The sequence below is a fragment of the Staurois parvus genome, unplaced genomic scaffold (assembly GCF_062004578.1).
Source record: "Staurois parvus isolate SC_StPar_1 unplaced genomic scaffold, SC_StPar_1.0 ptg000919l, whole genome shotgun sequence".
NCBI lineage: Eukaryota > Metazoa > Chordata > Amphibia > Anura > Ranidae > Staurois > Staurois parvus.
This window is the reverse complement of record NW_028318715.1, coordinates 383,386-404,968: the sequence shown is the minus strand read 5'-3', so window position 1 is coordinate 404,968 and position 21,583 is coordinate 383,386. Positions and strand designations below refer to the sequence as shown.

General features: G+C 40.5%; 1 protein-coding gene across 1 annotated transcript in view; it reads right to left on the bottom strand.

The window, feature by feature from the left end:
- The window catches only part of LOC149442043 (collagen alpha-1(XXI) chain-like), a 68,859-nt gene that overhangs the window by 34,608 nt on the left and 12,668 nt on the right, over nucleotides 1-21,583 (bottom strand). The window contains exon 3 of the mRNA XM_089656577.1: nucleotides 19,924-20,484. Coding sequence (XP_089512703.1) covers nucleotides 19,924-20,484 — 561 coding nt within the window. The remainder of the gene's footprint in view (nucleotides 1-19,923; nucleotides 20,485-21,583) is intronic.

Sequence of the window (21,583 nt, the reverse complement as noted above, 5' to 3'; positions counted from 1 at the left end):
ACTAATCGGCTTGGTGGTCGGTAATATTGATTGGAAGGCTTTGAAGGATAAAAGCATAATGCTTGAAAATGATAACCAGCCGAGTACACTTATCAGTATGCAAAACTAATGAAAAATGGCGCCGGTATGAAGATCCGATCGTTCGAGGTCAGACTTCAGGATGATGGCGCCTTTCCAAAGCGCATGCGCCTAGCATATAAATGGACGTCGCACGGCCCGGCGTTCAGTGGCACATCCCCCCAGACGACGTGCGTGTGCACGAAACGCGTAGGAGGAGCCAAGAACGCCGTGACGTCATACCGCCGGAGCATCGTGGCGCTCCGGCGGTCATCTTTAATACTGGACGGTTAGTCCATATTGTTTACTTTATACCGTGTACACGGGTTGCTGAATTTTAAATAAATCCTTATATGACCTACTACACTATGGATGCGTTTTGTTCTGACTCCCTTGGGGAGTACCCATTCTAGCCACTCATCTCTCTGTGGGGTACGAACCGTATGCTGATCCTAAGGAGAAGTACGCAGGTCACCTAAACCAGGGAATATACAGGAACATCTAGGAGGTCTGGAAGGTGTTTTGTCGTAATACCACAGCATGTCCAGTTGATGATCCTAAAGGGGAATCTATAATAAACGCTCATTTATCTGTGCGTTCTGGTGAGTGTTCACCCCTTCAGCACTATTCTGCACAAACGCCTGACCATCAGGAGGATATATAGGAGAAGAGAGCACTAAAGTCACCCATTTTATGAACTTTCAACTGTTTAGTCATTTATGACAGATTTCTTGATTTATGCATATATGTTATAGTCATTAGCGCTGCATCTTGTGATATATATTGTTTTGAGGGTGTTTGGTACCTTATGTTCAGCTGCTATATAGATGCGCTCGTATTTATTCTTTTTGATCTAAATTAGAACCAACATCTGTCATCCATGTCAATCCATGACATGAAACATAGGGGAAAAACCTGACTTGAGGAATGTTCATTTCATTCTGTCACCTTTAACTGTTAGGTTTTATGAGGTTAAAATCTCTTTCAATTCCTGGCAGAAGCTGCCTTATCTGTTTTATGATGTGTGAGCCTACACAGGTTCTTGGGACAGAGTGTCTGCTGTCTCTATGGGGGGGCTTTGTAGCGCTGGGCCCCCTGCTGCTCCAGCCTGCCAGCAACTTTTAACACCCACACATCTGTACCTGTGCCTCTCAGGAAGGGAGGGGGTAGGGAATAAAGGATTGAGGAATACTTCTAATAAAAAAGGGGAACTCCACGTTCATCTCTGATGAGCAAGTTTGCTACAGAGCTCTGTGTACAATACACCTGGGATGCACACTTGCTTTATTGGTTCACTTCCGACATCCACCCTTGGCTGTTATCCATCCGGCTCCAGAGGAAATAATGGGCTAAACATTTATCACCTGCAACATCCACTGCCAGCAATTCCTCTCAGAATCTCAGATGGTAATAATACAATAAACGCACGATATAGCATAAGGTCCCTATAACCAGTTTTATTAAACTAAAATTGCACTTACATATACAGTATATAGGCATACCTGCGCAATGTAAAAACATGTCAGGCCGGCATATAGAGAGATTCCACCGTCAATTCTGGTAATGCGATGACGTGAGCATGTAGCTCCTCTGACACGTTTCGTCAAAAATGACTTCCTCCGGGGCACAAACTAATGCACTTACTAATGCCTATAACCAGGTGGGACAGCATTCATGTGGACTCAACATTAATGCAGCATCCCATATTAGAAGTGAACCGTACACTTGGTGCAATTGTACCATAATCTGAGGATCCAGAATGTGAACACTCTGTCCCTGATAATGTGAACACTCTGTCCCTGATAATGTAAACACTCTGTCCCTGATACTGCACACCTTGTTTCCTGGAATGTGGCATTTAGAAGGTAGCACCACTGAGCTTATGTTCCATTCCACCAGTCCAACCTTCCTATCACCTCACTCCCAGTGAAAGAGTACAGGTTCTACCACATGGAACCACAAACCTCCTGCATGCACGTCTTAATCCATAAAATATTCCTGTACCTTCGGCTAGCTGCATGAGGTTTCAGCCATGAGTATTCGGTTCTGGTTGCTGAGGCACCAACTGCTGGGGAGGGAATCAGTGATCTGACCCCCTCATTATACAGAGACCCCTCAACCCTTGGCAGTACTGTTCTTCCACTGTCTGGCTGCCATCTCATTCTCTTTTGTTTGTTGCCCTTTGTAAATACATGTCCTCCTTTTCACTTCATGTGTATGTGACAGGCCCTGTTCTTTGTCATATGCCATATACCACCATGCACCTCTTTGCAGTAAATTCAGCCCAGGCAATGAACAGTTAAAGTTTTATTAAACCCAGGACCCTGCATTCACTATATCCAGTCTCCCACAGTACACAGAATATTGAAATGCAATTATTTCAGTAAATACAAACCGCTAAATACCTTTTCTTATCAGCAGTTAGAGCAGTCTTGTGACTTTTATCAGTGTCCGGCAGAGCATTTGTAGAAGGAGTTTTCATTCTCCTCTGACTGTCCTATGAGGCTGCATGACCCCTGGCATGGCAGCCTTTTTAACCTGCATGCAAAGTAGTAAGAGGTGTTGGGCAATGTTAGTTAGGGGTGCCAAGGATGCAGTCCAGATGTGCTGGCAGCACAGTATAACCACATCTTGGAGTAGTTAAGAGGTAGTGGTATGGAGTTGATAGATTTGTGGTATGGGTTTGATAAAAGTGCAGTATGACTCGGGTGCAATAAATGTCCTACTCTCAGCAGTTCAGTTTCTGCTAGCAATGTAAATACGGGCTGTTGCCCCTCTCACTGACACACAAGAGGTGGTAACAGGGCCTCCCTCAGCCTTGTCTGGGCAACTGAGTTATTCAGTGATTTAAAGTGGAGACGGAGTAGGGTGAATGCTCCAGTCTCAGCAGCAACCATACAAGATAGCAGCTCTGACAGGGCTGTTAACTCTTTGGTTTTTGCTCTCCCAGCATGGAGCTTGAGTCTGGTGTGCTTGGCCTCCTGCGGACAGACGGGCACCCCTCCTCTGTGTTCACATGAATTCCTGCAACACCAAGTGAAAGGGCTTTCCTAGGCGATTCAATGAAACCCCCCCCCCCCCCATTACTGCTCACGCTGCCCAGAGACTGTTGGAACCTGTAATTGAGCAAGTCAGTGAAGAATCAGTCAGGAATCGTGCCCCATCATTGGTGTCAGTGGGAGGAATACTTCCCCATCATTGGTGTCAGTGGGAGGAATAGTTCCCCATCATTGGTATCAGTGGGAGGAATATTGCACCGTCATTGGTGTCAGTGGGAGGAATAGTGCCCCATCATTGGTGTCAGTGGGAGGAATAGTGCCTCATCATTGGTGTCAGTGTGAGGAATCGTGTCCCATCATCGGTGTCAGTGTGAGGAATCGTGCCCCATCATTGGTGTCAGTGGGAGGAATAGCGGCCCATCGTTGCCAGTGGGCGGATCTCTAATAGGAAGAGGTGGAGCCTAAAGAGGAAGCGGTGGAGTTTGCAGGTGAAAGGGTGGGACAAATTTAGATGCGGGGGGGGGGGGGGGGGTACCCGATTTTAGTCTTGCCAAGGGCAGCACAAAACCAAAATACACCACTGCTGACATCACAGCAAAGGGCATCCCAGGGACCCAGCCTGTGAATCATGAAAGATGGAGTGAAGCCTTGGGAGGAGAGTAAGCATAGATTATGTACAGGAGTACAGCTTCCTAGTATTTAAATGAAACATACGAATCAACGCCACTGGGAGTGAGGTGACAAGTTATTGGGGTGGTGGAGTCTAGTACAATCTCAGCAGTACTAGCTCAGAAATGCTGCACAATACAAAGAGAAGAATATGAAAAAATGAGAGTTGTACTCTTTCTCACAGATACTTATATAGCGCCGTCAATTTACGCAGCACTTTACATATATATGGTACATTTACATCAGTCTCTGCCCCCAAGAAGCTTACAATCTAAGGTCCCTAACTCACATTCATACATACACATAATAGGGCCTATTTAGAGAGCAGCCAATTACCTACCAGCATGTCTTTGGAGTTTGGGAGGAAACCCAGAGTACCCGGAGGAAACCCACACAGGCACAGGGAGAACATGCAAACTCTGTGTAGGTAGTGCCGTGGTTGGGAAAATTTTTCATTAAAAAACCTTTGTCTTAAGAATGTCTATTTAATTTTCTAAACATTAGAGGGGTCGAATCTGTGTGTTTTTTTTTAATCGTTAGAGGGGTCAAATCTGATTTTTTTTTTTTTTCACACCACTGGGACAAGAAAATTCAAAGGAGCAGAATGGATCAAATGAATTTCTAACAGCATATATATTTTCAGTTGGTAAAGTCCATTCACTCCTAAAATCACATGTTAAAAGCAAACCAAAATTTTAACTACTTTTAAATGACATTCATCAACCTATAGAATGTACTGAGAATGTTTGTACAAATGTTCGTGTGAATATTCGTACATATGTTCATTCTGAAATCTACTCCTGTATACCAAGCTTTAGTCAATAAATTTGAAAATACCCCACTGTGAAGTACAAGGACGTCGAGAGGGAATTGCTGCAGTTAAATAAAAATAGGGATGCGGTTCTACCATGAGTTTTGTGGTTCACAAAGTTCGCGAATCATAATCATAAACATTTGGCAGGTTTGCTACCATAAATAAGGAACAGCCTATAAAACACTGAAAAGCATTTGGTCATGGTCAGCTGGGTCACAAGAACCAATAATATGAAGGAATGGATAACCCAGCCCACTTTCTTTAAAAGGTTAGACTCACAGCAGCCATACTGTCAGTATGCATTGGAGCTGTTAAAGAGGACTGACATTACCATGTAAAGAGAGATGCTGTTTCATTTTTTCAAATAATAATTTTGGTATTGGTACATTTCCATTATGGCAGTGCCCAGGCCAGGACTGACCATAGGGCACACTGGGCATAGGCCACCCGGCCGAATGTCCTTTTTGTGGCCCAAGGCAGCTGCAGCAGCTAGGCTGCTCCTTGAGCCCACGCTGCTCACCCAGCCTTATTGCGGCCGGCCGGCCCAGTTCACAGCATGTCCATAGGAGCCAGGGGGTGGAAACTAGAGGTCAGCTGACCGTGAAGGGGGAGGAGCTTCAGGAGACCCCATCACCTGATGTCGGGATAGAGGTCTCTGCAGCCACAGACACCACGAAGCTGGACCGCAGATAAAGTGAATGCTACTGTGCCAGACTGCCCGTTCTGTTGTTTGTCAAATAGGACAAATTATGTATAGACTATTAACTGTGATGAGAGGATGCTTTGGTCACTGTCTCTCTCTCTTAAAGTGGTTGTAAAGGAATTGCACAGAGCGGCCCCCATCCTCCTCTTCTCAGCTTCTCTGCCGGCACTCCTGGCTCATGTCTCTTGCTGGTGCCCCCAATAGAAAACCAATGGGGGCACTCATGCAGACTTGCTCCCAAGCCCCGTTGCTGCATCCATTAACACAGACAGTGGGACTCGTCCCCACCAGGGGTGGACTGACAACTCATGAGGTCCCCGGGCAATAGGGGATCATAGGGCCCCTATGTCCTTGCCCAAACTCAAAAACGCCTATGAAAAAGGTACCAGGGGCATCTCATGGGTCCCCCTACTGATCCCGGGCCCTCGGGCAGTGCCTGAGTTTCCAAATGGTCAGTCTGCCCCTGGTCCCCGCCCCCACTTCTTTGTCACTGGAGTTGATTGACAGGAGCAGAAGCCAATGACTGCTATTGATTTTCCCAGGGAGGAGGGACAAAGCCAGGAGAGCTGCAGCTCTCATGTACAGAATGCATTAAGATAAAAAAACTTGAGGCTTTAAAACTACTTTAACCACTTCTCATCTGCCGTACATTTATAAGCATCCTCGGACAGGAATGCCAATATCAGAAATATCATTCTGTAGTCTCAGTGATTCTGCACAAGATAAAAGTAATCCAGGTGGCTAACAAGCCGCTGGATTACTTTTACAGGTGGCAGAAGGGGGTCGAACCCCCCTCCCGTGGCCAAGCCGGGTAAGGATGTAGCCGACAGCATTCAGCTCTAGACACACAGTGAGAGGAATGGATCTTGTTTCTCCCACTGTGTGACATCAGAAACAGGAAGTAACGAGGATTTTATCACTTCCTGTTTCTGTTCTTTGTTTACCTGGCTGTTACCGGCCAGTAAAGCAACCGATCCGGCTGATCTGTGTCTGAATGGCTGAATTGGAGGCCAGAGGAGAGATTTGAGGTCTAATAGATCCCAGATCTCTCCATAAAGAGGACCTGTCATGGTCCTTCCTATTACAAGTGATGTTGTTCATCCCTTGTAATAGCAATAAAGTTGATAAAAAAAAGTTAAAGGTACACTGTTAAAATTTTCAATAAAAGAAATAAATATTAAAAAATATAAAATATAAAAATAATAAAATTAATTTTTTTTTAAAACGTCCTCATTCCCCGTGCTCATGCGCAAATAGGTCCTGCATGCATATGTAAACAGCGATTGTACCACACATGTGAGGTATTACTACGAACATCAGAGCAAGAGCAATTATTTTAGGACCAGACCTCTTGTGTAACTCTAAACTGGTAACTTGTAAAGGCTTTTAAAGTGTTGTTTATGGAGATAGTTTACTAAAGATGTAGCACTTTATATATAGTTACATAGTTATATAGTTAGTCTGGCTGAAAAAAAACAAAATTCCATCCAGTTCAACCATTAATAAAAAAAAAATTATAATCCTACACCCACAGTTGATCCAGAAGAAGGCAAAAAACCCAGCAAATCATGATCCAATTTGCTCCTGCAGGGGAAAAAATTGCTTCCTGATCCCCTGAGAGGCAATCGAATATTCCCTGGATCAACTTTACCTATAAATGTTAGTATCCAGTTATATCCTGTGTATATGAGAAAGAAGCCAGGCCTTTTTTAAAGCATTCCACTGAGCTGCCCACAACCAACTCTTGAGGGAGTCTATTCAACATTTTCACAGCTCTTACTGTGAAGAAACATTTCTGTGTTTGGAGATTACATTTCTGTTCCTACAGACATAAAGAGTGCCCCCCTAGCATTTATTCTTTCATTTATTATCATATATTTACACCATTCCAAATGATTGATAAATTACAGTGCCTGAAGCAGGCTAACTGTAACTAAAAGACATTAAGAAACTGGTAGTTCCCATATGGAAGAAAAATATATTTGAAATATATTTTAAAAATATTCTTCCCAAATATATTGACATATATTTGAAATGCTACAATTTTGGCCATATTCAATATGTTTAAAAAAATTTAAAAAATAAATATATATATATATATATATATATATACTGCATGTTGAAATGTGTTTTTATTACAAAATATATGAAAAATAGTTTAAAAAATACATTTCAAATATACTGTATGTCTTTAAAAATACATTATTGGAATGCATTCACAAATATATGTAAAAATATATGTTAAAATTACTTTTTTTTTTAAACAATTGGCTTTTATTCAGACAAAAAGCAGAACATATTAACAGAAATTAACTGCAAGAAGACATGACATAATACAGTATCATGAAGTACACAATTATACAAATTAGATTCGGAGTAAACTCAGTAGCATAAGCACATGTGTGGTTGTGTTCATATATTAAAACGTTTACAATTTGCAGGTACAAATGTCAAGGCAGATATGAAGAAATGTATGAACAGCAGAAAATGAAAAGCTAGTAGAGAAAGCATGAAACTAACAATAGTAAGGGCAGGACCATCCCTGTGATAGGTGTGAAGAATTCACCAGCATGGCCCTCATGTCCAGGAGAGAAAAAGAGCTACAGTTTTTGCCCATCAGCCCTTTATACTTTTCTAAAAAAGTGAAAACATACCAACAGGACCACAATTTGTGGAATCTGGTTACCATGTCATTAGTCATAGCCAATGTACATTCCAAATCCTGAATGGCATTAACCTCTCTTATCCAGTCTTGGATCTAGGGGGTATGATCTTCCAGTGCCTGGGTTAAAGAGGTGGTTTCCGCAGACATCAGACTTATGCTGGCGCTGTGAGTCAGCTGAGGGATGCTCGTTTCATATTTGGTGGCAATGCCCGCAGCTCAAGTCATTTTGGAATGATGTTTGAGAGCTGATCTACTCTATTACGGGGACCACATTGCCATTAACCCCTGAATGTTGCCTCCTTCATATTTCTAAGCACTCCCTGAAATCGTACAAGAAATCATTGATGCGGCACCTTTTGAATGTGTCTAAGTCCTTAATTCCCAGGCACTGGAAGATCATACCTCCTAGATCCAAGACTGGATAAGAGAGGTTAATGCCAAAAAAAATATATTTAAAATATATATACTTTAAAAAATATTTTTTTAAATATATTCTTCAGATTTTTTTTAATATATAAAAAAGTAATTTTAACATATATTTTTACATATAGTTGTAAATGCATTCCAAAAATGTAGATTTGTATTTTTAAAGACATACAGTATATTTGAAATATATTTTTAAAAATATTTTTCATATACTTTGTAATAAAAAGGTATTTCAACATGCAGTACATATATATACACAGGTGAAACTCGAAAAATTAGAATATCGTGCAAAAGTTCATTTATTTCAGTAATGCAACTTAAAAAGGTGAAACTAATATATGAAATAGACTCATTACATGCAAAGCAAGATAGTTCAAGCCGTGATTTGTCATAATTGTGATGATTATGGCTTACAGCTCATGAAAACCCCAAATCCACAATTTCAGAAAATTAGAATATTGTGAAAAGGGGCAATATTCTAGGCTCAAAGTGTCCACTCTAATCAGCTAATTAAGCCATAACAGCTGCAAAGTGTTCCTGAGCTTTTAAATGGTCTCTCAGTCTGGTTCAGTAGGAATCACAATCATGGGAAAGACTGCTGATCTGACAGTTGTGCAGAAAACCATCATTGACACCCTCTATAAGGAGGGAAAGCCTCAAAAGGTAATTGCAAAAGACGTTGGATGTTCCCAAAGTGCTGTATCAAAGCACATTAATAGAAAGTTATGTGGAAGGGAAAAGTGTAGAAGAAAAAGGTGCACAAGCAGCAGGGATGACCGCAGCCTGGAGAGGATTGTCAGGAAAAGGCCATTCAAAAGTGTTGGGGACTTTCACAAGGACTGGACTGAGGCTGGAGTCAGTGCATCAAGAGCCACCACACACAGACGGATCCTGGACATGGGCTTCAAATGTCGTATTCCTCTTGTCAAGCCTCTCCTGAACAACAAACAACATCAGTAGCGTCTTACCTGGGCTAAAGAAAAACAGACCTGGTCTGTTGTTCAGTGGTCCAAAGTCCTCTTTTCTGATGAGAGCAACTTTTGCATCTCATTTGGAAACCAAGGATCCAGAGTATGGAGGAAGAATGGAGAGGCACACACTGCAAGATGCTTGAAGTCCAGTGTGAAGTTTCCACAGTCTGTGTTGATTTGGGGAGCCATGTTATCTGCTGGTGTTGGTCCACTGTGCTTCATTAAGTCCAGGGTCAATGCAGCTGTCTACCAGGAGATTTTGGAGCACTTCATGCTTCCTTCCGCAGACGAGCTTTATGGGGATGCTGACTTCCTTTTCCAGCAGGACTTGGCACCTGCCCACACTGCCAAAAGCACCAAAACCTGGTTCAATGACCGTGGGATTACTGTGCTTGATTGGCCAGCAAACTCGCCTGATCTGCACCCCATAGAGAATCTATGGGGCATTGCCAAGAGAAAGATGAGAGACATGAGACCGAACAATGCAGAAGAGCTGAAGGCCGCTATTGAAGCATCCTGGTCTTCCATAACACCTCAGCAGTGCCACAGGCTGATAGCTTTCATGCCACGCCGCATTGAGGCAGTAATTGTTGCAAAAGGGGCCCAAACCAAGTACTGAGTACATATGCATGCTTCTACTTTTCAGAGGTCCGATATTGTTCTATGTACAATCCTTGTTTTATTGATTGCATGTAATATTCTAATTTTCTGAGATTGTGGATTTGGGGTTTTCATGAGCTGTAAGCCATAATCATCACAAATATGACAAATCACGGCTTGAACCATCTTGCTTTGCATGTAATGAGTCTATCTCATATATTAGTTTCACCTTTTAAGTTGCATTACTGAAATAAATGAACTTTTGCATGATATTCTAATTTTTCAAGTTTCACCTATATATATATATACTGTATATATTGAAATATATTTTGAAATATATTGAATATGGCCAAAATTGTAGCATTTCAAATATATGTCATTATATTTGGGAAGAATAATTTTAAAACATATGTAAAATATATTTTTCTTCCATGTGGGTTGTAATTTATTATTACAGGTACTTATATAGTGCCATCAATTATATGCAGCACCTAACATACTGTATATTGTACATTCACATAATTATTTGTAATTTGGTAAAAAAAAAAAGGGCTGCTCAATCTAAAATGCTGGGCCTATTTTTTTGTCCCCGTCTGGGCCTGGCAGTGCCTGCCTTACCATGCACGACAATGTTATATTGGCAAGGGGATGAGGAGTCACTGTATAATTTTATCTGTACCCTGAATTATAATAAATTAAACATCAATTTAACCCACTCATACAGTCAAAAGGAGATTAATTTTCTTGATTTAACGCTCATTAATGATGGCACTAATACTGTGACAAAATCCTATTTTAAACCTACGGATAGCAATAGCTTTATTCCCACAGACAGCTGTCATCATCCTCTCTGGCTGAAAAACATCCCCAAGGGCCAATTTATTAGAATCAGGTGGAATTGCCAGAACCTGCGAGATTTCTATTCACAAGCAGAGATCTTGAGGGATAGATTCCTTGAAAAAGTATATTTAGCCAGTACTTTGGATAATACCATTAAACAGGTTGCTGAATTGGAACTCATCACACATAAAGTTAATACTGAGTCTCGAGTGACATGTCCATTTATCACCAACTTTTCATCCCAGCATTTTCAAATTAGAAACATTATCACTAAACATTGGAACATTCTGCAAAATGACCCTGTTCTTAAAGATTTGCTACCAGAGAAACCTGATGTTATCCCTCAAACCGGAGGGCTCTCACTTTGAGGGATAAGATTGTGCCCAATGTGGTTACCCCCCAGGAGATTTCATTTTTTGCAGACCTTTTTTTCCGTGCAATCGTTCCATGATTTGCCAACTAAGTGGCAATAGATGTACCAATGTCACTTCCTTTGCTTCTAATGTTTCCTAGAAAAGTTATACCATCAATTCTTTCATCTCCTGTAACAGTCGTTATGTGGTATACGTATTAGAATGTTCTCTTAATAAACCATATGTTGGAAGGACTACTAGGCACATGAGAGACAGGATGAGGGAACACCTATATAATATCAAGAAATGATACAAGGAGCACTCCCCATTGGTGAAGGTGTAACAAACGTAGAGCGGTATCGCAACATGAGACCAAGTGGATATATGAAATGTGCTCATTAACTCCTAAGGACCTGAATGTAGATATTGATATCAATGGCTTCATAGATAACAGCTGATATGAGACTTGACGGTTATATTAACTGATATCAATTGCTTCATGGATAACAGATGATATGTGACTTGATGGTTATAATGTATATAATATTCGATACATTTAAATGGCCTGCTTTTTATTAGATTGTGTTTTGTTTTTGTTTTTGTCTTGTTTTTTTTATATAAATCATGGACACTCTAATTATCACCTTAATATTCATCGATATCCATGTGTCCAAGTTCTGCAATATATTTTTTGGTCTTTTGGGCCTTTAGAAAATGACATTTGTAACCTTTAAACACCCTTTATTTATATTTCTATTAATCTTCATATACTAACAGTTTAGTGGTAGTAGTAATATCTGTTTCTCTGTGCTGAAGCATTCTCGGATTCAAAAAGGTTGATTTTTATAGTAGTATATATTTTTTCTTCACCGCTGTTTTGACTTTGATGTCAGCGGTGAGTGTTCAGCGACCTTGACCCTGAGAAAATGGCTCCTTAATTATGGTCCAGTTCGTATGTATAATGCGAGTGTCTTTAGTCTGTGAGCTACAAGAAAATGGCACCCGGTAATCAGTTGCGTGCCCCACAGGCTATTTTAATGGAGTCTGTTCTTGATGTCGGCAATGGGCGTACCCCTGAGGATGTGCATGCACACGAAACGCATTAGATGGAGCCTATGTGCTGACGTCACTCCACTGTGTCCGTGACTTGGAGCAGCAGCCATCTTGGTATGTGAATTCACCCATCCTTTTTTATTTCTCCACGTGGAATGTTTTTTATTCATTTTAATAACATTACTACACTATATATCACTTTCTGGGCTCCGTGTGGTGAGCTTCTCTCCTAGGATAAGTCCTAGGAGAGAAGCTCACATCTGAGTGATCACTGATTACTGCTACTATACCAGTAGCATTCTGGAGAGTGCATAGTGGTGGTGGAATGTTCACTGGACCCTCCAGCACTGTTTGGAATTGGACACATTGCTGTTGTGTCTTGCAGTGTCACTGACACATTTATCCACCATTTGGACTGTACTTCGTTACGTTGTTATAGTACTGTACATTAGCACTAATATACACTGGATGGACTTCATTTGTTCATTGCTTTATTGAGATATATATAATTTATTTTGCACTAGTGTGTTTAATTTACACTTGGGGTTTGAGTAATATTTTACCATTTGGACTGTACTTTGTCACATTGTTATGTGACGTATATTAGCACTAATATACACTGGATGGACTTCATTTGTTCATTGTTTTATTGAGATATATATAATTTATTTTGCACCAGTGTGTTTAATTTACACTTGGTGTTTGAGTAATATTTCTTTGATGCTTCATAATATTCATCATATACAGTTGCAAGAAAAAGTATGTGAACCCCTTGGGATTATGTGGAGTTTTGCATGAATTGGGCATAAAATGTGCTCTGAACGTCATCTAAGTCACCACAATAGAAGAACACAGTCTGCTGAACATAATACTACACAAACATTAGATGTTGCCATGGTTTAATTGCACATAACATGTAAACATTCACAGTGCAGGGAGGAAAAAGTATGTGAGCCCCTAGCTTAATGACTTCTCCCAGAGCTAATTGGAGCCAGGAGTGAGCCAACCTTGACTCCAATCAGTGTGATGATATTGGATGTGTTGCTGACAGCTGTCCTGCCCTTAAAAAACACACACCTGTTTTGGGTTTACTGGTTTCAAGAAGCTCTGTCTGATGTGAACCATGCCTCGCAGAAAAGAGCTCTCAGAAGACCTACGATCAAGAATTGTTGACTTGCATGAAGCTGGAAAAGGTTACAAAAGTATCTCCAAAAGCCTTGATGTTCATGTGTCCACGGTAAGACAGACTGTCTACAAATGGAGAAAGTTTAGCACTGTTTCTACTCTCCCTAGGCATGGTTGTCCTGTAAAAATGACTGCAAGAGCACAGCGCAGAATGCTGCATGAGGTAAAGAAGAATCCCAGAGTGTCAGCTAAAGACCTACAGAAATCTCTGGCACATGCTAACATTTTTGTTGACACATCTACAATAAGGAAAACATTAAACAAGAATGGAGTACATGGGAGGACACCAGGGAGGAAGCCATTGCTGTCCAAAAAGAATATTGCAGCACGTTTGAAGTTTGCAAAAGAACACCTGGATGTTCCACAGCACTACTGGCAAAATATACTGTGGACAGATGAAACCAAGATTGAGTTGTTTGGGAAGAACACACAACACTATGTGTGGAGAAAAAAAGGCACAGCACACCAACATCAAAACCTCATCCTCACTGTAAAACATGGCAGAGGGAGCATCATGGTTTCGGGCTGCTTCGCTGCCTCAGGGCCTGGACGGATTGTTGTCATTGATGGGAAAATGAATTCCAGAGTTTATCAAGATATTTTGCAGGAAAACGTACGACCATCTGTCCGCCAACTGAAGCTCCGCAGAGGATGGGTGATGCAACAGGACAATGACCCAAAGCATACAAGTAATTCAACAAAACAATGGCTGCAACAGCACAGAATACGCCTTCTGGAGTGGCCCAGTCAGAGTCCTGACCTCAACCCGATTGAAATGCTGTGGCATGACCTTAAGAGAGCGATTCACACCAAACATCCCAAGAATATTGCTACACTGAAACAGTTTTGTGAAGAAGAGTGGTCCAAAATTACTCCAGATCGTTGTGCAGGTCTGATCTGCAACTACAGGAAATGTTTGGTTGAGGTTATTGCTGCCAAAGGAGGGTCAACCAGTTATTAAGTCCAAAGGTTCACATACTTTTTCCTCCCTGCACTGTGAATGTTAACATGTTATGTGCAATTAAACCATGGCAATATCTAATGTTTATGTAGTATTATGTTCAGCAGACTGTGTTCTTCTATTGTTGTGACTTAGATGACGTTCAGAGCACATTTTATGCCCAATTCATGCAAAACTGCACGTAATCGCAAGGGGTTCACATACTTTTTCTTGCAACTGTATATTTTAGCGCTGCACTTTATACATATATTACCATTCTTTTAGTTTGGCAAACGCCCTACAATAGCCTTGCAAATACTTGTTAGCTCTACAGATGGCCAGAATTAAATCAGATTTGCCCCTCATAGACCGGTTTGCAAACCTCCAACTTCTAGCATGAATAGCAAAACTTTTAATGAACGACTTTAATTCTTGACTTCATGCAAAAATTAAATGTTATATTAGACCTCAAAGCATCTTAAAAAACATTTAAATAAAGTTTTACAAAGAGCACAGCATCTAAGAAAGCATTCATACATCACACAATCCTTACTTCAGACCTATATAAAGGGCTGAAAAACTAGCCAACATTGTGTTTTCAAATCTAATTTCCCCCCACAACTAAATTGATAAAAGTACACTTGTTTCAGAGTCTGGCAGAAGTTGTCACCTGCTTATTTTCATTGGCGGGGTCTTTGTTTATTTAATATAACAATTTCACAGTTATTTTACTGCAAGGATTTGGAAGTCAAATTCTGGCCATGCCTCCTCTGAGACTTGTGAACCTTAAACAAACACTCTCCAAGCTTCAACATAGCCATTCATATGATTGATGGGGGTACTGCATTAGCTCAGCTGCACATGTTAAACCAGAGCCAAGACTGTTAGGTGTTCCTGTTGTATGGTGATGACGTTGTTGAAAGATTCTATATATCAACATGTTAACGTCATAGAAAACCAGTGACCAGTTTTGGTTTTCTTGTATCCTTTGCTGAGGCTGTAAAGATTTATGTTTTACTTTCAGACCATGAGAATATTGAAAATGTATAAAATACAGAATAATTCAGCCATCCTACATTCTAATAGATACTAAGCATCCAACCTATGTACTGCATGGGCAGCACAGTGGCTAAAAGGTTAGTACTTCCACCTGGCAGTAATAGGGTTGTTGGTTCAAATCCCAACCATGGCACCACCTGCCTGGAGTTTGCATGTTCTCCCTGTGCCTGTGTGGGTTTCCTCCACGTACTTCAGTTTCCTCCCACACTCCCAAGACATGCTGGTAGGTTAATTGGATCCTGTCATGAAATTTTCACCACGTCGGTAAAAATCCATGCAATCCATACATTCAAAGAAACCAAAACAAATAAGTTCAGAAATTAAGTTATGTGTAATAAAATAGAATGACACAAGGAAAAAGTATTGAACACATGAAGAAAGGGAGGTTAAAAAAAGGCATGGAAAGCCAAGACACCAGTAATCTATTGGTAATTAGAAAGCTATCCTGCCCCTTGTCGGTGCAAATTATTATCAGCTGGTTCAGTCTCAACTGATGGCCCATAAAAAGGTGTCACATTACCAAGGTTTCACATCTTATAAGGGGTAAAAGCAAATTGCTCTCTCAAGACCTTCACAACCTTATTGTTGCAAAACATACTGATGGCATTGGCTACAGAAGGATTTCTAAACTCATGAATATTCCAGTGAACACTGTTGGGGCCATAATCCGGAAGTGGAAAGAACATCATTTCATCATAAACCGGCCAGGTGTTCCTCGCAATATTCTGACAGAGGAGTGCAAAGAATTATCAGAAGAGTTGTTCAGAAGCCAAACTCCACTTTTGTAGAGCTTTAGAAAGACCTGGTATTAGCAGGTACAATTGTTTAAAAGAAAACAATAAGTAATACACTCAACTGCCATGGCCTGTATGTACGCTCACCACGCAAGACTCCATTGCTGAAAACAAAGCATGTTGAAGCTCATTTAAAGTTTGCTGCACAACATTTAGCCAAGCCTGTGAAATACTGGGAGAATATAGTCTGGTCAGATGAGACCAAAATTGAACTCTTTGGATGCCATAATACACACCATGTTTGGAGGTCAAATGGCATTGCACATTACCTCAAAAACACCATACCAACTGTGAAGCATGGAGGAGGGAACATCATGGAGTGGGGCTGTTTTTCAGCATACAGTACTGGCAAACATTATTGATTATTATTCATTAAATGAAGGATGAAAGGAAAAATGTACCAAGACATTCTTGCTAAAAATCTGCTGCCATTTACCAGGATGATGAAGATGAAATGAGGGCTGACATTTCAGCAAGACAATGATCCCAAACACAAAGCAAAGAAACTCTCAATTGGTGTAAAAGAACATAAAGCTAGAATGGCCCAGCCAATCAGCTGACTTGAATCCAGTAAAAGATCTATGGCAAGAACTAAAGATCAGAGTTCATAGAAGAGGCCCACGGAACCTTCAAGTTTTGAAGACTGTTTGTGTGGCAGAATGGGCTAAAATCACACCTGCGAAATGCATGCGACTAGTTTCCCCATACAGGAGGCTTCTTGAAACTATCATTACCAACAAAGCATTTTGTATAAAGTATTAAATAAATTTAATTATTCATCTTGCGAGGAGTACCTGGTTGTGGCCAGTTTATGGTGAAATGATGTTCTTTCCACTTCCGAATTATGGCCCCAACAGTTCTGAGGAAGGGGGTACGTCTCCCGAAACGCGTCAGCTTATCCCTATCAAGGGCACAGCATTATTGACTGTCTTTGCGGACTACATCATTTGCTTTTAATTTCCTTTGGTTTGTGAGTATATATCTATTTGTCTACACAATAAATACGTGGTGTACCACGGTAATGCACAATGAGAGTGCGCCCTTGTCTGCTTTTGTTCACCATAGCCCCAACAGTGCTCACTGGAACATTCAGAAGTTTAGAAATCCTTCTGTAACCAATGCCATCAGTATGTTTTGCAACAATAAGGTTGCGAAGGTCTTGAGAGAACAATTTGCTTTTACCCATTATGAGATGTGACACCTTGGTAATGTGACACCTTTTTATAGGCCATCAGTTGAGACTGAACCAGCTGATATTAATTTGTACTGACAAGGTGCAGGATAACTTTCTAATTACCGATAGATTTCAGCTGGTGTCTTGACTTTCCATGACTTTTTTTTAACCTCCCTTTCTTCATGTGTTCAATACTTTTTCCCTGTGTCATTCCAGTTTATTACACATAACTTAATTTTTTAACTTATTTGTTTTGGTTTTTTTGTGTGTATGGATTGCATGGGTTGTTACAAACATGTGGTGAACAATTAATGTCAATAGCACCTTTAGAAATATATTTACTGAGAAAAATAGTGACATGTTCAATACTTATTTTACCCGCTGTATATATATCTTGCCTTAGATCAGTGGTCTCCAAACTATGGCCCAGGAGCCGGATACGGCTCCTTGCTTGCCCTTAAGTGCCCTTGGGGCACTTATTCTTCCACTGATACAAGACACTATTCCTCTCACTGACACCAACAAGGGGGCATAATTCCTGATACTGACATCCACAACAGGCACTATTCCTCCCATTGACACTTATGATGGGGCACTATTCCTCCCATTTACACCAACAATTGGGCATTATTCCTCTCAGTGAAACAAACCAAGAGGCACTATTCCTCACACTGACACTAACAGCAGGGCACCATACTTCCCACTGACACCAACGATGGGGCACTATTTTTCCAACTTACACCAAGAATAGGGAACTATCCCCCCCCCCAATGCCAAAGATGCATTGTTTACTCCCAATGACGCAGGACAATTTCTACTCCCAATGGCCACAGTCCGGCCCCTCTAAAGTCTGAAAGCCAGTACACTGGGCCTTTGTTTAGAAAGTTTGGAGACCCCTGCCCTAGATTATTTGTGGCATTGCTTATTTTAATAGGTCTGGGAAAGGCAGAACATCTTTGCTAGTCGGTTTATGAGTTGCCAAGAAACCTTACATATTGGGGTTGATTTACTAAGGGCAAATAAAAGGACATATTGTAGGAAGAGCACTTGTGGTTCTGGATATGATGATTGATCAAATTCCCAAATAAGCATGTTAATCTCACAAATAAGTTAATTGAAGTGTGATGCCTAACAAGGTTTTGTAAAGAAAGATTACTGATAGACTCACAGGGTAAGGCGGTTAAGGTTCGGTGTTATGGGTGGGTTTCCAGGGTAGAAATTTAAGCATTAATTGTTTCAAGTTCATATACAACTAATCATTTCTAAATGTTTGTGCTGAGGAAAATTAAACCTTGCAACCTTATAAAAGGTTACATTAGGGCCCCTATACCCATATTAAGTTACCGAATTATCGTGATTTTCATACAAACTAATAGCCAAGAGTCGATTTACTGCATTGCACACACAGGAGATTGGTTGCTTGGCTTGGGCACCATTCAGGGAACAATTAACCTTTTTGCAAAATGCTCTCTGATTGAATAAGGTGGAGATTTTGACATCACCACCCCACCTCTCCACTTGGTCCAAAAAGACAACGATTTGCATTCAATGAGAAAATGCAGTGTGTTCCCTGAATGGCACCCGCACCAAGCGAGCACCCACCGGTGTTCACAGTGCTGAAATCGGCATGGGACCCAGTAGCTAGTGGATATCACTGGAGTAATGATTCCTACTACAGTGATTTTTAACTTCCATGTGGATTGGTACAAATATACTTACAATGCTGGACCAATGTAACCTTTTAAAAATTGCAATGCCTAAGCATCAGCTTAAAACATTGCTCCACAGCTCCCTCTTTAACATTACAAAGCACTTAAAAACTAACCATCAATTTTTTTAAGTTATGGTATGTTAATGGGAACAAATACATGTAACAAATGCATTCACCGACCACTTTATTAGGTACACCTATTCAATTGCTTGGTAAAACAAATTGCTAATCAGCCAATCCCATGGCAGCAACTCAATGCATTTAGGCATCTAGACATGGTGAAGACTACTTGCTGAAGTTCAAACCAAGCATCAGAATAGGGAAGAGAGAGGATTTAAATGACTTTGTACAGGGCATGGTTGTTGGTGCCAGATGGGCTGGTCTGAGTATTTCAAAAACTGCTGTTCTAGTGGAATTTTCACACACAACCATCTCTAGGGTTTACAGAGAATTGTCCAAAAAAGAGAAAATATCCAGTGAGTAGCAGTTGTGTGGAGGAAAATGCTTTGTTGATGTCAGAGGTCAGAGGAGAATGGGCAGACTGGTTCAAGATGTTAGAAAGGCAACAGTAAGTCCTGTCGATATGGACCAAAATCTCTGTGGAATGTTTCCAACACCTTGTTAATCTATGCCATGAAAAATTAAGGCAGTTTTGAAGGCAGAATGGGGTCCCGATACTAGCAAGGTGTACCTATAAAGTGGTCAGTGAGTGTATAATGTAGGTTTTAGGCATCATCCCAATTTTGCTGAAAATACACTTTGTTAGGTACACTCTTCTGCCATTATGTACCGTATTATGTATATTAGTTTTCCATCTCATTCTTTTGTTTTCTGTATGTCTATAATTTTGAAGTCAAGTACATTAAGAAAACATTTTCATATCCATATAAAAAAAATTACAGTACGTTACCTTCACATATCTTTTGCTGCATTGTCTCCTTAATCCTATCTATCGTGGTGTAGTCCTCTGCATATAGCACATATTCTGTGGAGGGACTATTGGCAATCGCCACAAGCTCAGACTTAGTTATTTCAGAACCAACTCCCACCGCAAACATAATGATATTCTGTGCCCTGGCTTGTGCAGCAATGTCCACCACATCATCCTGGGACTTGCCATCTGTAACCACAATTGCAATCCTGTTCTTGGTAAGGTTTGGCCTTTGAGAAGAGGGAAACACCTTTTCGGTGGCAAATTTAATTGCTCGACCTGTCTGGGTATTACCTCCCAGATATTTCATACTTTTCAACGCATTGATAAGTTGCTGGTTTGTGCGATGTTGTCCAAGTGTAAATTCTAGCCTTGGTGCATCACTGTATTGAACCACAGCCACCTGAGTGTAGGCAGGTCCTATGTCAAAGCTGCTTGTGATGTTTATCAACCAGTTCTTTGCTGTATCAAAATCGGCATACCCTACACTCCAGGAGCCATCCACAATGAACACTAAATCATTCACTGCAGTCCTGCAACCTGAAAACAGAGAAACACATCATTTAATTTCACTTTCATTTTTTACAATGCCAAAAATGTTCTTTCCAAAATAGTTGCATTTATGTTTCCAAGGGTCTGAGCACCTTGTACATGTTGTATTCTGTTTTCTAGCTGTTTATCCAACAGATCTTCAACTGAAGTGAAGATAGGTAATATTTTGTGGTCACTGCAATACGCAAATTAGCATTGAGTGTTTAAGATGATAAAGTTGACCTTGTTTAGGGCAGTAACAAGACCAACTGTGTTAGGACAGGCCTGAAAATGGGTCAAGTAATAAGCCATAACATGAATCATTACTTCTTGGTTCTGAAGTACCTTACTTTCCACAACAACATATAGCTGTGGTATGAAATATTTTAACAATGATATCTCCCTGCCTGTCCCTGACTGTTTTATTGTCCACCGTCCACCTTTGCATGTTCCAGCCCCACCTTTAGCAGTGGGAACCTGTCAATATGGCCACAACAGCTGTACAGACGTAGGAACTCAAGTACGTAGATTTTATCAATAAAGTATGTAACAGAATTCTGAATTATCCATTTTTGGGTAGATCAACCCTTTAATGTGTTAGCTAGTACAATAATGACTTCTTTCTTTCATGCTTGTTTAATTTTTGGCTGAAAAATAGCGGTGTAGCAAATACTGTAGACTTAACAAACTGACGTGAAATGAGTGTACTTCCAAAATGTTAACACCTCACAATTCCTAAGGATTTCCTGAATCACTTATTGTGTTCCAGGAAGGATGAAAACCTGAACTTCATTTTCCCGTAATTTTCAAAGTTTTGCTTTTCAGGCCCGTACTTGTCTTGAGTACTTAGAACTCTGTCCCTGGCTCTGCTAATGTATGCTGACTCCAAAAATAACTGGACACTCATAAAGTATGTTTAGGAATGATGAACACAACAGATTTCTTTTCATAATACAATGTCTGTTTTAAAAAAAAAACCCTGAAAATGTACTGTTCTGGCACAAACCATGCCTCTAGTGTTAAACATATATTTTTAACTGTAATTTTTTTTTTTTAACGAGTAGTTTACCAGTTTGTAAACTAGACATATTTACCCCCTTTACTTGCT